The sequence below is a fragment of the Ixodes scapularis genome, unplaced genomic scaffold (genome assembly GCF_016920785.2).
Source record: "Ixodes scapularis isolate PalLabHiFi unplaced genomic scaffold, ASM1692078v2 PGA_scaffold2__306_contigs__length_199485367, whole genome shotgun sequence".
NCBI lineage: Eukaryota > Metazoa > Arthropoda > Arachnida > Ixodida > Ixodidae > Ixodes > Ixodes scapularis.
Genome location: NW_024609857.1, coordinates 48,368,640 through 48,384,986, shown reverse-complemented (window position 1 = coordinate 48,384,986; position 16,347 = coordinate 48,368,640). Strand labels below are relative to the sequence as shown.

General features: G+C 44.3%; 1 protein-coding gene across 1 annotated transcript in view; it reads right to left on the bottom strand.

Moving 5' to 3' along the window:
* Positions 1–788: 788 nt before the first annotated feature.
* LOC121836474 overlaps positions 789–16,347 on the bottom strand; it is a 29,257-nt gene continuing 13,698 nt past the window's right edge. The window contains exons 3-6 of the mRNA XM_042291380.1: positions 15,064–15,134; positions 12,537–12,614; positions 1,197–1,292; positions 789–922 (exon numbers count right to left, since the gene is read on the bottom strand). Coding sequence (XP_042147314.1) covers positions 789–922; positions 1,197–1,292; positions 12,537–12,614; positions 15,064–15,134 — 379 coding nt within the window. The remainder of the gene's footprint in view (positions 923–1,196; positions 1,293–12,536; positions 12,615–15,063; positions 15,135–16,347) is intronic.

Genomic DNA, 16,347 nt, shown 5'->3' with positions numbered 1-16,347 from the left:
AGCTTGGGAGTCGGGAATATTCAAGCTGTTTTTAAGATTTCTCCCCAACGTCCGCACCAACATTGCATTTTTTTTAATCCAAAGGCCAAGCGTGATTATAGTAGGCCACGCCGGGTGTTTCTTAAGCTGTCAGCGACTATAGCATATACAAAGTGCTCCCCCACCCCCAAGAAAAAACAACAAAAAAAACAAAAACAACAAAAACAGAAAAAAGCATGAATCGGTTTTTTTTTTTACCGCAAAAATGTATTACGTATCACCGAACGCTTATCCTTCGCCCAAATGTAGCCCTATAACTGTCCGAACCAGGTGCCAAAGTTTAGGAACTAGCCGTCATCTTATTCAATAGTTATTAAGTGATATTTTAAAACTTTTAATGGCAAAATGGGGCCGGCTTTCGCCCGTTTTTCGGTAACTGTCGCCATTAAGATGCATGTATTATAAGAAGTGCTCAACGGCCGCCATTTTCCCATTGCGAATTGCAGAAAATCGGTTATAGCTTTTGAATAAGATAACGGTTAGTTCTTAAACTTTGGCATCTGGTTCGAACCATTAGGGCAACATTTGGGCGGACAGTGAGTGTTCGGTAATACGTAATTTATTTTTGCAAAAAAATAAAAAAAATATACAAAGCATTTATTTATGAAAAAAATGTACAAAATGTCCCCCCCCCTCTTCCCCCCCTCCTCCCCCCCCCCCAAATTTTTTTTTTTTTTGGGAGGGAGGGGGGGGGGGTGGGACACTTTGTACATTTACGAGCTTCTCAGGGCATGCCGTCTTTCAATTGGTCAGTCCTTCGAACCGCAGCTCTTGTCGTAGATCCAGTATTTGGTGGGACCACAATGCATGTCGTATATGTAATGGCAGTGTTGCGGGATGTCGTCGACGCTGCTTTCGGGAACGACCAGACTGCAAGCGGGCCCTGCGAGTCGAGATTAGCATGTGCATCATAAATGATCTCGCTCAAAATGACCATTTCACTCGCTGGTATTCGCAAATGTACACTGCACAGGCTCTTAAAAAAAAGGAAACAACAAAAAAACAACACCAACAACAACAACAACCAAGAACACCTGAAGTTATTATTCTCCCGCAAAGCACTTTTGAGAGAAAATCGCAAGGACGGACTTCGTAGCAAGAAAAGGGTGGAAGGGGGGGGGGGGGGGGCTGTCGAGTTAACGGTGTGTTTTTCCTACCTTCTTCCACGTAGTTGCTCCAAAAGACTGAGCAAGTGTTGCAATCCGTGTATAAGGAATACACTTGGAAGTCGTGATTGCTATAGGTATCTTGACCTGTAAAAGAAGAAAAGAAAGAGTTGCATGTCTGCTCCAATATATTACCATAATTAAAAAAAAAAACAACGAGGCTTAAAAATATTTTTAGGTGCAACCTGCAATTCTTTTCTCGTCACGCCCACCATCGGTTGAGGCATAAGATTTCTAATTTCACCTGTTCATATATGCTCTTTTTAGAGCGCAGCTCTTAGGCACCCGTTTACGGCTTGAGCGGCGTCGCCGTCGGCGTAACTGCGCGGTGCAGGATGGGTAAATTTCCCTGCTAAATTTAGCGGAAAATTTTTCCCGCTAAATCTAGCAAAAAAATGTTCCCGATAAATTTAGAGTAAAATTTCCCCGCTAAATCTAGCAGAAAATCTTTCCCGCTAAATCTAGCAAAAACTTTTTCCCGCTAAATTTAGAGGAAAAATTTCTCCGCTAAATCTAGTGGGAAATTTTCCCCGCTAAATTTAGCGGCAAAGTTTCCCCTCTAAATTTAGCGGAACATTTTCCCCGCTAAATCTAGCGAAAAATTTCCCCGCTAAATTTAGCGAGAAATTTTCTCCGCTAAACTTAGCGAAAAAGATTCCCTGCTAAATTTAGCGAAAAAATTTCTCTGCTAAATTTAGCGGAAAGATTCCCCGCTAGATTTAGGGAAAAATTTTCCCCGCTAAATTTAGCGGGGAAACATTTCCCACTAGATTTATCGGGAAAACACTTCCCCGCTAAATTTATCGGGAAAACATTTCCCGCTAGATTTAGCGGGGAAAATTTTCCGCTAAATATAGCGGAAAATTTTTCCTACTAAATCTAGTAGAAAATTTTCCCTGCTAAATCTATCGGAAAATTTTCCCCGCCAAATTTAGCGGAAAAAATTACCCGCTTGCTTTAGCAGAAAATTTTCCCCGCTAAATATAGCGGAAAAATTTTCCCACTAAATGTAGTGGGAAAAACTTCCCCGCTAAATCTAACGGAAACTTTCTCCGCCAAATTTAGCGGGGAATTCCCGCTAAATTTGGCGGAGGATTAGCGGGGAATTCCCACCTTCCCCTCCTCCTCCTCAAAAGCTGCGCTCTAATTCGGCGTTACAGGGAGTTGTAAACGGCTTTTATCTTTTTTTTTTTTAACTTACGATGGAAAAGAGACGTCGCCACAAGTCATGAAAGTCAATCGAAAGTCGCGTGAGCGTCAAGTGACCTTTGAGAGGGGCGCATTGTTACTTGACACGATAAATTGGCTGAGAACCACAGCTCCGTCCGCTACAATCTATGGTACCTAGAAACAGAGTATAGGGACGTCTAGATAAATCCCATCTTCTCTCGCAACAGTATAGTTCAGGAACAAGCCGCAGCTCGCGAAAAAGGTGGCTGTTCAATCGAGAGATGGGGAAGACCGTGTGCGCATTGAGATAGCTTGCTCAATAGGAGACGCAAGGACGTGGTGTACAACAATGGGGGCTCTGCCAGTACGGACGCAGTTATCCAGTGAACAAAACATAATCTAAAGGTTAAATTATTTGCTGCCGCATCTAAAAGCAGGAAGAGGTGGCGTTAGAAAACTGAAGACTATATGAAAGTTTAAACCGGGTTTAAGATTGCGGTAAGGCAGGCGCATCGGATGTATTCATATATATTCCACCAATAAGTACTCTTTCGACCGCCAGATCACGTGGGCTGTATTTTAAGTCACCCACGGTTATAACCTTCGACTCCAGCGACTCCCGATCTTTTTATTATTGTTGCGCAGTCGATTTGAATTGCAAACGTGATAAGTCCCGCGTTTTTTAAACTGTATGTGACCATAACCAATATTCGCATCTTGATTCTTTGGCCAGTAAAAGATGGGCTTGCGAAAAGGCCCGAAACTTGGGGTACGCAAATGGTGTCTCCCCTCTTCCATGCACCGGTGATTTAAAAAAAATGGCCGCGTTCTCCTATAGACGTGTCTGTCTTGCTCTGGCGAAGACAATATTTTTTTAAATAAGCGGCGTGTTTTGTCTTTGCACATAACCGTTTGGGAAGCTCGCGAATTCACATTATATTGTAATTTTAGTTCGCCACATGGCAAATCCCGCACCTGGGATCTCTATGGGCCGACTCGACGCTCCGACGGAACGCCACCGTGGTGGCGCTGCTGCCGGCACTGCGCATGCGCAGAAGCCTCACGCGAATCTTATTTCTGCGCACGCGCATGCAAACACAGGCTTGCTCTGTAAACAGCCTGTTGGTGCATAAACGCGCACAGTTCCAAGTAAACAAATGCAGAGAAAATAGTGTGATTACTCCTCACCGGATGGGAAATTCAGCTGCATGTAATTTCGCACCTTGTATCCTTTCGAAGACTTGAATGTCACACTGGCGTTGCTGGTAAAAACGAATAAGAATTAAAAACAACGTCTCCACAGTGCATTTGTTTTAATAATCAAATATACAGCGTGCCCCCCTCCCGCCCCTCCCCCTTCCCCCCCAAATAAAGAAAAAAGAAAAAGAAAAGACAAAAACAACGAGACTATTATATTGCAGCTAAAATAAACTACGCATCGCCGAACGGTCAGCTATCGCTGAGCTAATAAAGAGTTTTAGAGAACCAGAATGAAACACGGTCGACAGACCGAACAATCGGTACATCGTATCGAGAGCTCGGACCGATAGCTTTCCATGAAACGGCTTTTGGGGAATCGCCTTGGCAGGCGATCGGTGAAGGTCGCGCCCCCTGGCAACGGAAATGCGCAATGGCTTCGTAAAGTGGGCACAGAGAGGGCATGTTTTTTTCTTCTTTTTTTTTTTTTTGTTATGTGGGGGGGGGGGGGGGGGGTAATTTTGCAGAACAGAAGGAAAAACATCTCTTTTCAGAAATAGCCTGAAGCAAAATTCGTGGAACTAACTGTATTTTGCCTCGTTTTGATTGAATGGGAGCGCTAAATATGACGGCGGCGTCCTCCCCCCCCCCTCCCCCCCTGTGACCGAACAGTTCGTCTACCAAAGGAACAGACAGCTACCACGGCAATGTGACGCTAGAACGTTTTGACGACGAGTTCGAATTGACTTTCTTCGGCGAGAAAAACTGAGAAAAAGAGCTCTTATATGACTCAACCCAAAAAAGGACGAGATTGTTGACGGCGAGACTAGGGACGTTCGACATCGCATCGATGTATGAAGTGGATGCGCTATGCCAACTTCGCTTCCACAAAGACGACGTAGCTCATCTTTGCTCCGCACTGCAAATCCCGTACACCCTAGCCACTAATGGCTGGGTCATCGGATCGGGTTTGAACCCATGTCGTCGGCGCCTTCATCAAAATGGAAGAGCGACGCTCCAACCCACCATCCCCGCCAAGTGAGACAAACGAACAATGTGGCTGTAAGAAAGCCATGATGTCTTCTCCACGTTCCGTTTGTTTTCTGTTTTATTTTTCGTGAATTCGATTTGATTTTCTTACCGCCACCATGAAATTTCTTCCAGGCACAACCATGAATGCTTTGATTCCCGTTCGAAGCTTTGGCAAGCCTCTTCCCGCAGCAGGGCAGCCGTTCTATAAGCGAGTCGAGACCGTTCTGATGTCTGCCGCTTTGACAACACGATCACAGCTTACGGTTTGGACACTGGACTGCAGTAAGGCAGCAGTGCCCTCGCGCATGCGCAGTCCATACCGGAGAGCCGATCTTATCGTATCGTTTGTGAAGAAACGGCGGTCCAGTCCAGGTGGCAAAGTTTCAGGACTAACTGTTGTCTTGTTAGAAAGTTAGGAGTGATTTTGAAACCTTGCATTGCGAAAAGGTGGGGGGCCCGATCTTGTTAGCTGACGCCATTCGTCTCAATGTATCCGTTGGCCTTGTCGGCAGCCAAGGATTCTCCCACTAAAAATTTTCGAAAATCGGTTTAATAACGTTTGAATGAGATGAAGGCAAGTTCAGAAATTTGGTACCTTGTTCGAACCACTAGCGCTACATTTGGAAGGCGATTGAGCATTCGGCAATACGCAAGTTATTTCTGTAAAAACGAAAGAAAAAACAAAAGTACTTGTGCATTTTTGGGGGAGGGAGTACACGCTGTATATTCCAAATCTTTTCAAGAATGATTTATGGGAACGCTCATTTTTACTGCAATCACATAGGCCACTGCATCTGTCAGCGTACATACTTGCCCCGCGATATAATTGAAGCACAATTGAATAAACGGTATTATTTCAGTCGCTACAGGATGTTCTTGCGAAATCTTTCAAAAATTCCTAAAATATATGCTGTTCGAAATAAAAGGAAACTCTTTGCGGTAACGAACTATCAGCCTCGGAGGACGTCAAGGTCTACAAAAAGATAATAATTAGCAAAATGATTAACTAAAATAGACTAATTATTTTTAAATGAGTGAAAATAAAAGTATCGTTTCACTGAGAAACTTGCCAAGCATCTTCGGAGAACACTAGATCAACTATTTTTGGAAATATATAAGACAGGGCACCATTTTACGGCGTTCTGTAACAACGCTCCATTTGGACACGTTTCTAGGTTTCACTATCTTATCGGAGCGCATCCTTGCGCCCGCGGTCCTGCTCCCCAGGGGCCGAGACGCGTGACTCACGTCCGCCGTACATCCCTCCAATCCTACGAAGGAGGCCAGGCGGTGGCTTCACGCCGCGACCACCGGGGAACAGGGCCGCGGGCGCCAAGATGCGCTGGGATAAGAAACCGAAACCTAGAGACGCATACAAACTCAGCGCTTTTTTTCAGAACACCGTAAAATGCTGCCCCAGCCTTACATCTTTCAAAAAAGAGCTGATTTACTGGTTTTCGAGGACGCTGAGCAAGCTTCTCAATGGAACTGTATGCTTATTTTCATTAATTAAAATTAATTAGTAAGTTTTAGTTAATTGTCTTGTGAATTAGTATGTTTTGCAATCCTTGACGTCCGCTAAGAGTGGTAGTTTGTTCCCACAAATAGTTCTTTTTTACCTCAAACAGCATATTTTTAGGGATTATTTAAAGCTTTCGCAGAAACGCCCTATACAGATACATGGACTGGAATCGCCTTCCCGCACTTGTTGCCAGCATAGCCGAGAATGCCGGATTCAAAGCTGCACTTTGCGAATATTTTTTGGATTTTGGTTTACAGTGTTTTGTTTTAACAATGTTCTGTTTTTGGATTTTTATGCTTACCCGCCTAATTACTCTTTGTCTTTGTGTGCAATTAGATGTGTGTGTCCACCCCCCTCTATAATGCCTTCGGGCCCTGAGGGAATGAATAAATAAATAAATAAATAAACAAATAAATATAGTCAATGATTTGTGAGGGTGTTATCATGTTTAAACGGTTACGGCGTTGCCCGTGACGAAAGATGTTGACGGATTTCCGACACTGAGACGGTGTGACAATTAAACCGCCTTTCTCATCTTATAAACTATTTACAAGACCGCAGGTGATAGGAGTTCCGAGTGCATCGCTGTTGAAGTGTGCATGCAGGGGTCTCTGATGAGTGTACTACTTTCAGAAATACTTTTGTGCTGATGTTGCTTCAAAAGTCCGCACAGTCAAATAGAGGCCTCTCAAATGTTAAAATTGATGATGTATTTAGAGCAGAAAATACAAAGCAAGCTTGTCTGGGGCCTTCAAAGGACGTATGGGTGTCGTTTGCTCCCAATCTCCAGCACACGCGAAAACATCCCAGCGCGCATACTCCCCCGCAGAGAACGTAGTGATGTACCGATCACCGAGTGTGATCTAGATGAAGAGTGTTAAAGAAATGACGAAGCGCAACGTCAACGGTTCGTGCCTTGCCAGGGACAATGGGAAGTCGTATCGTTCCCGTTTGACCCGCGCACATGACGCTTTCAAGCCAGACCGACATTGGTATTCGTCAAATGCTGGCTTCTTCGCCGGAGCTCGCAGGACTTGACACTACTGCTTTCTCTGGGGGAAGGTGGACACGCAGTATTTGTTCTTAGCATAAAGTTGCCGTCACAGAGTGGCGTTTGTTTTATTACACAACGTTTGACTACATTTTCTTTCTTTACAACGTTTGACTATGTCTTAATACTTTTACATACAATAAGGAATAAACACTGTGGTGCTTGGTTGCCGTGAAACTTTGAGCATGCCCGGAAAGTCTTGTCATGACGCACACACTCAGTTGTTGCATAACGTATAATACGCCGCCATGCACACAGAAACGATTACGCGTTGCGCTCGAAATAATATTTTTCCAATTAGTTTTACCGATGAGCAATGTGATTGGTATAATATTCGAATGGGCGTGCAGTCTCATTAAGAAAAAGGCGTCCACTCCTCTAGCCACTGAGATCGCACGGCTATTACATATTATCAATCACCTTCGCATTGGCCTAACTAATAAAAAAGTCACCGCATACTGAAAAGCACTACGTGGTACTATACAGGCGCGAGCTTCTGCATGTAGAGGCCCCGCAACGCAGTCGAGTGTAGTCGAACGGCACCATGTGAATGGGCTTAAATTACCGCGAGACACAAGCATTTAACAAGAGCACTCGCCCTTAATGCTATGGATAGAACGGTCGTCAGGTCACGTACAATGCCTGGTCTTGGCCGTACTGGAAGGATATAGTGCCGGAACCGTGGCAGGGGTTTACGGCAATGCCCCTGGCACATCTCGCGTTGCCGCCGAACGCTGGGTCGTACTCGAAGGACCGATACACCAAGTACCACATCTCTGGATTTGCGAAGCACTGCAAACAAAATTAATAATAAAGCTACGGCACAAGAAAAAAAAATCACGTTTTGCACACTGTGTATATATACCGCCCTGAAATAAGTTCGGAATACGAGTGGTTCGCATTCCTTAAATATCAGTTTAACCAAAGTGTATATAGGAGAACCGTTATCATGCTGCCATGGTCGCGTAGTATCAGCGGCAAAGGCGAGGCAATTGACATTGCGTGACGATTGGCGCACGATGCCGATCTCCCATTTGGTTAACTGAACAGATTTCAGAAAGACTAATTTCATAGATATTCCGGGTGCGCTGCTGTGCAGTGTACTCCCAGATACACCCAAGGGTGTGATTTTCCGTTGAAAATTAATCGGATAAAGAAAAGACTCACCGCTTCTTCATTCTGATACGTGGCCATGTGGGGTAAAGCCGTGGCGTAATGTTGTTTTCCTGCTTTTCCATCAACTGACCCAAAGAATTCAACAAAACTGATCGCTACCACAACCAGAAGTCTAATAAGCATCTTCGTAGACGATACCTTACCCTTACAAAAGCAGGAAGAGTGGTCTAGGGCAGTTTCGACCAGGAAAACAGCGCACTAAAAAAACTGTGCGTGTAATTTTTGTACACCGCTTACAGAGCTAACCACTGCGATTTACGGATGCGTATAGCAAGAAAAGTGGTGAAAGCACATGAACGGTTTTGACATAAAGCTATGTTTTCAACGTGAATCTAAGCATGGTGCGATCACCTGAAAAAAACGTCATGCTCCAGGGTGATATTGTAAAACTTATATTTTGGGTGGAAACGATTTTGCGGTCTCTCCATTCGCCGAGCTGCCTGCGTGCATCGATGTAATTGGCTTTTAAAAAAAAGCAATCATGAAAAGGAAATAAAAGAGAATTTTGTTTATGAGTATAACCGTGCTGCGCCACGCCACGCTCCTTGAAAATTACGGCGTAATAAAAATAAGAGCGAGTCACATCCATCTTTGTTTTGAAGCTTTTAGCACGAAAATATATATCGATGCACCCGGTGCAACACCTGTTGTTATGGTCGTGGTTTGCCAGGGAATACACGTTTCGGTACAGGTGGTGACGTTGAGCACTTTAACGTTGTGGAACTTTTTTTTTTTTTGTTGAATTAGTCTAGATCTGTTGTTTTTAGACTGAGTTCTCATTTATCATGTTGTTTTTCCCACATGTCGAGGTTGTCAGTTGTTCGCATGCGCCGTAGAGGTAGTTTGGACGGTTCGTTGCCAAGGAGCTGGTACATTAGACTTATGAATGCCGTCGTATAAAACGTTTTGTCTTTGTATTTCGGCATTTTGTCTGGTGCCTATGATTTGCATGAACCTCTAAAGCATCGAAGCAGAGAATAAATGTTTTAGGGAAGTGAGAGATTGTTAGAAACGGTTATATATAATTGAGAACATTTAGGGAAAGTTCTCAAGTTAGATACATTTTTGAAATTTTCCATCGAAGCGAACAACTTGAGGGTATTTACTATATAGACATGGCAGATCTTCTTTTAACTATACCGTATTTAAAATCATCGAGCCATAAATACTGCATAGTTCTGAAACCACTATTCAACATATAACGATATTTTGCATGTTGAAAATTTTGTGAAATGTTTGGTCGGTTTTTCGAACATGTCATCCAGCCTTAAGACTGAATTTCAGAACCCGCGTTGTAATATATATTTCCCGTTTAATTTCGTGGCAATTTTTTTCTTTCTGTGCTTTCTCGTGTTGTTGTGTGCATGTGTTTACAGCCTGACGTTAGTCTGCCTCAACGGGAGACTTGTCTCTCAGCTGTAGATGAACAATTTAGCCAGTGCAGTACAACCGCTAGCCTGGGGTCTTTAACGTGCTCCATGCAGTAGTGTAATACACGACCGCGTACCGCTACGATGCTCTGTGCTTCCTGGGATGCGACCAAACTGCGCCTGAAAAAAAAAAGGCCCCACTGACGTGAGCCATTATTTGCCACGGGAGTTTAATTTAAAATTTCCGTTCTCAAGTAATAAATCACGCGTCACCTTAGTTTACCTCCTACATATTGCAATGCAATTCTCCATATATCGTCGACATTATTTGACTAGGGTCTTTCCACTTGGGACGTAAAAGGCGTCTACAACTTCTTTACACGTATTTCGTCAACAAACTGAAGACAGTTGTTGCTTTTAGCGTTTTTATTTGCAACCTTCCTCGTAGATTTGATATTTGGGAGAGGCACCGCAAAGCAGGTCGAAGACAAAATCACAGAAGGTGGTCTTTCCCAGGTTACTCTCCGTAACCAAAACGCTGCAAGCAGGACCTGAAATACAAAGAGTGGAGACACCAGCAGCAGAGTTACGCTGTTAGAATTTAAGGAATGCTAACAAGAAGTTTGAGCTGGTAAATTGTTAACACAACTGCACACCTTTTGTGATCTAAAAAGTGTAATAAATGTAAGACAAGAGAGTATCAGTATGCACCCATAGATGGCCTTCAGTACATAATACATTATGATGCTTCTGAAACGGCATTCATTCTTATTTTTTTACTCAATTCATTAATTAAGGAATGGTGTTTTGCGCATTTTTATACCGCCGGAAGTTAGTCAGCTTCAATAGGCGTCTGGCGTCTCAGCTGTATACAAGACAGTCAGCCAGTGTAGTACCACTTCAAGCCTTTGGCCTTCAACGTGCATCACACACGACCGCATGCCACACGATGTTCATTCAGATCGCAATGGAAGGGGGTGGCGATTGAAGCCAAGGTGAAAATAGCAGTCGGTATCATTCTCCAACAGCCGTGCCAAATCCTTGGCGAAATAGACGAACAGCTTTTTGTTCCTAAATTGGAGTGGCAAATAGCTTTTTTCACTTTTACATAGGCAAACAAGCGAGCAATACAGCAGCGCTCGCTTATCTCACTAGACGAAGGAATTACAAAGAAAAACAATTATACGATCCACCTTTTAAGCGCGCAGAGATTAGATCGAAAGTAGACGCTGAAAGCGTGCCTCCAACCTAAGGCGAAGCCCCAGGCAAAACATTTTGCGAATGAGGAAAAAAAAAAGTAGGGGTGTGAGGATATTCGAGTTTCACTTTCGATTCGAATAGTGATTGCCCAAATAATTCTGTACAACTTTTGAAATATTCCAGTTTTTTTAATTCGACACACAATATTCTGCTGGACAAAATCTGGGTTTATTGAAGAACTTTTTTTTTTTTTTTTCGGTGACGAAGTCCTTGAATCTTTTCGGTCGAATAAAAATCAAGTCTGCCTTGAAAAGTCTTTACTAACTAACCAGTTGAATAAAAAAAATAGATATTTCTTAGAGCACTCGCGTACGATCTGATTGGACGTGCTCGAAAGGAACCGGCAAACCACGCATGTCGCTATTTTGAACTTAGTAGATAAGTGTATAGAAAACAGAGGGGCTAACCAAGGTGGCCTGCCTCAGTTCGGTACTCTGATTTTGAATTCAAAAACAATGTGCCACTTACCGCCAGTTCTAAACTAGTTGTTGCGTACATAACACGTAGGGTTAATTGCCAAAGCACGAATAACAACTAGGTTTGAATCCGCCTCGTCAGCTCGTCCGCTAACCCGTAGCTTCCCGCACTGTCAAGTGAGGTGCCTTGGCTAGGTGACGCAGGACTAAGCTCAGATTAAAGCCGTTCAGCCCTACATGACAGTAATCACGCTGTCGACCGTGTGTATTCAAACGTGAATGGGTGAAACACATCTCAATTGCGTCTCAAGTTTGTTGGCAGCAAATATGGCAAACGCTGATTAACCCCCGTCTTGATTGCTACGCTCCGCTCTTCGTTCAGAGTAGTAGAATAAACATATAGCGTATTTTGTCTAGTGTAGGCGGTTGGTGTTTCGTTTTTGTTTGCATTAAAATTAAATATTTGATTTTCACTAGCCAATCTCACCGCCCAAGTTTTGGCAACTATTCGGAATTATTCGCTTTGAATTTAACTCGAGCTGAAATTTCGGTATTTGAACATTCCTAGAACCTTAAAAAAAAAAAAAAAAGATTGCTATGTATGTTTTTTTTCGCAGGTATTGAAAGTGATTACGGAAAACGACGTATTGAGACCGGAATCTGGACATTAATTTGATAAAGATTTAATACAACAGACCACACACGATTTGAATGACAGCACTCGATCAGGCTTTCTGGTTTGACTGCGGCACCCACAGCCTTCTTCAGATCACGATTTGCCTTAGAGTTCAAGGATTGGAACTTGAGCTTGGAGCTTTAGATCTGTAGTCTGAACTAGATCATCTTTTAAGGCTGGCAGGCGCGCGAAGTACCAACTGCGGGCTTGTCGTGCTCTGAACAACCGGAATAGTACGTGTTTCAAATAGACATGTTTTTAGTAGGAACTTCGCTTTCGAAAGAGGAATTGCGCTGTCAACTTCATTTCAGTGTAGAGTGCCCGTTCAAATTCGCCGGTTAATTGCGGCAAACCTTGTTAAAAAATAACAGGTTTTGATGATTTCCTGCCTCGATTTTGCAGTGGGAGCAGAATCTAGTCATCAACACGTGGCAAAGTCGAAATGAAACTGGAAGCCTCACCTGATTTGATATAGGGATGCCTAAAAACCTTGCAAGTGTCGCAGTCCACGTAGGCAACGCGCACGTCTACCGATCCCTCTGTGAAGGAATGAAGAAAACATTAAAACGCTTTGTAAACACGGCAAAATCGAAAGCCTAAATGCTGGTTCAGATATTTGCGTTGAACTGTGCTGGTACTTGGCGTTCCCTTGTGACTGTTTAAAGGGGGGTGCAACGATTTCCGGACTTTGGTCAAAAATTTGTGGAAGTTGCCCTCTGACACTTCTGAAGTAAAGAACAGAAAACCGATTTCGCCTGCGTGTCCTAGTTGTTGCTTAAAAAAAAGAAAAAATATTGGCATTTTGGGCACCCCTCAACTCACTCCCAGTCTTCAGGGTCACACCTGGTCCCCCTCCTAGTGACGTCATTCAGAGTGCCGTGTAGGTTCCCGCGAGCTATCTCGGAGGCCGCTTCCTGTCCCTCTATCTGCTGACATTAGCGGGCGTTATTTTGCAGCTTAGAGCCGAGCGAGGTCACGTAATCTTCTAGCCGTAGTTCCTTCGGCTGCCACTTGCGGCTGCAGGTGGGGGTAAAAGGTCGGCCTTTGCTTTGCGATTATGCAGCGGAATCGCGACATTTTTAATGAAGGAGATATTTTCTCTATCCTCTGGGACACGATAAACAACGTAAAAATGACAAGATGCAAATTCTCCTTAATCATAAAGTCGTTGCACCCCCCCCCCCCCCTTTAAAGGAAAACTAAAGCGGTTCTGTATTTGAGAGAATACGGTTAAATAATCTTTAGTTGGCCTCCAAGATCACGAATGTCGATATTCTATTTTAAATTGCTGCTTTCAGTTAGCCGCAACAGCGTTTTCAAAGTAGCGTTGAAGCCCCTCCTCCTCGGCACGTTCGCTGGGAGGAGAGAGTCGTGGCGTACGTTACAGAGATCACAATCCGCGCCTTCCGCAAGCCTTACTCCAGCATTCAAAAACACCGCACTCGTTCCCTCACAAGCGGCACGCGCAAGGCAGTTGAAACCTCTGGGTATGACGTCACACCTATCGGTTGGTCTTGCGGTTTTTCTCGCGTTTATCGATACGTTCGGGTCAAATGCTTGTGCTATTCAAATTCACAAGACAAAATACGCTAAAATTAGCCCTTAAACTCGTTTTTTTTTGTAGCGTTAGCTACACTGGCCGAGGTTGAGCAGTTTCACGTGGCCCTCATAATGAGCCGTGCTCATTACACGAGCCGTGCTCATTATGCGGAGTGCGCGGGGGCGGCGGTGGAGCTCCGCATAATGAGCACGGCTCGCATAATGAGCACGGCTCATTATGAGAGCCACACGTTGCCGCCGCCGCGCGCTCCGCCGCCGACGCGCCCGCCTCGCCCACTTCGCCCGCCTCGCCGGTCTGCGCATTCCAGAGTGACGTCATAGCCGCGGCAGACGCACTGTCGCCGCCACGTGCCCAGCTGTCTGCCTCCGTTGCGCAGTAGCCAAGTCTGACAGTGCACCGGAGCCGCTTGATAGCGCCTCTCATTTTGTGCGCATAAGCTCACGCTACGTATATCCTGGCATAGCAGAGCTAAGCCACCGCAATATTTTTCACAAACTTTTTCAGGTTTTTTCTTACACTAATGTCATTTAGGCGCTTTCCACTCAAAACGCTTAAAGCGCTGGATGAATTTGAATTTAATGAACAAGTACCGCCAAGCTGGTGCATGCTGGAACGCACTTGAGCCAAGAATGGCGGAGCGTCGCCCCCAATCTAGTTTGTCGCGGCGTCGCGGCGCCGGCATCTGTAGTATATAGACCAATGGGAGCGTGCTCGCAAACGGCGGCGCATCACCGGCAGCCACAGCAGACTAATCGGAGCGTGTGCGTCTGGATGCGGGATGCGCCATGAGCCAAAAAATGGCGACGCGTCGCAAGCATCCAATAGGAGTGCCCGCGGCATGATCCATCACAGAATGACGGTACTTGGATAAGTCAAGATAACCAGCGCTTTTATAAATCTGGCACACTGGCGTTATCTAATAGTTAGCCCTGGAACCCATTAAATCAGCGCATGGCCTCCGATATATATATATACGTGACGTGGTCAAGGAGCGTCAGTGTGCCTTTATGTGCCAGTCTTGAAAAAGGTCTGTCTCAGGCCGAAACGTCGAACAACTTTACCAATAATATGTTTTAAAAACTCCAACAACCGTCTCAGGTGCGTTTTCTTCCGTATATATATATATATATATACAACGGGCATGGTGGCGGGAGGCCGAAGGCGTGGGTATATAACTGAGAAGGAAAAACCCTTAGTGAAAACAGCAACAACGGACGATTTATTCTTCGACGTTTCGGCCGGAGTCCGGTCGTTTTAAAGAGCCTGGCCTCTCCTTGTATCACCCTGTATATTGAATATTGAAGACAGTAGCTTGAGCACCAACACACGTATTACGTAAATGTAATGTTATTTTCATGGGTATAACGCAGGCATTCGCTACACGCGTTGTTAGTTTGGAAAGTGAGTATACGAAGGCGACTACTTACGGGGCGTTTTGAACTCCAATGCGTTCTTGTCTCGATAACCCTCGGTAGATTTGACGGTCACGGTTGCTTTCCTGGGGTATAAACATAACATTATATCATGCATAACAATGCCTTTAACGGTGCCCTGAGGATGTTTCTGAAGTATAGACCAGGACCACTGGCAGCCGATAGCAAACTAAGGTTTCTCGCGCCACCGACCGGTGGAACCGCGGAGTGATATGTCGAATGCGCGCGGTTCGTTGCCCATCAACGAGGTAGAGAGCTTAGAGCGAAAAACTGGTATTCCGTTCCCCAGGAAAAAGTGACCCCACTGGCTTCCGCCATGTTGTCCAATTTTGACCGCTAGACACGTGACCATACCAAATTTTGAGGTTTTTACGCAAAACTGAGCCAATATTTGTATCGCGATCTTGTAAAAAAACATGATAAAGTATATTTTCAATACTGTTAGCTCCGGAGACACGTGTCAAGGTAAAAAAGAAAAACAAAATACAGCACCGCGGTTAACGGCATGTAGCGGAGGTTTTAGGAAACTGCCCGAGCTTTTGTCGTAAAACCACACTTCGGATTTCAAGCAAACGAAACATAAGTTATCTCGTCGGTAATGTTATTAAAGATCAATAAGCAATTTTTTGTGCGCGGTACTTCGTTAAAACCTAGACGCAAAACAATAAGGTCACGTTTCTAGTGGTCAAAATGTGAAACATGGCGGCGGCCAATCGGGGGTCACTTTCAGTTGCGAGTTTATCGCTCTAAGGCCCTCCCCTCGTTGTTACCCACACCTAAGTTATTAGATTGCCTCAGTTAAGTAACTGCTCAAAGATGCTGATTGCACAAGCACACTGTCTGCCAAATTATTGACAAAAATGTTGAATAAGAACGGCTCCGGATTGGACACTTGAGGCACTCCAGTATTTGAAACATATGAGGCAGAGGGGCACAATTCCTTCAGCACTCTGTTAGGTGTTCCGCCAAGGTAACTAAACAACCAACTGCAAAACGGGATGCTCATGCCCAACGCCGAAAATTTGGCAAGCAACAACTTATGATCTACGAGATAAAAAACTTTGAGTGTGTTCCAATAATGATACAAGGTTTGTTTTCACTGAACGCCCCTGACAAATACCATGGTGGTTGAGACAAAGAGAGGATTTAAAATGAAAATAAATACGCTTATATTTTGCCTTTTCAAATACCTTAGAAAAAGAACAAAGAAGAGAAATTGATCTATAGTTACTAACGTAGTCAGTGCGACCAGATGTATGTATAGGTACAACTACTGCA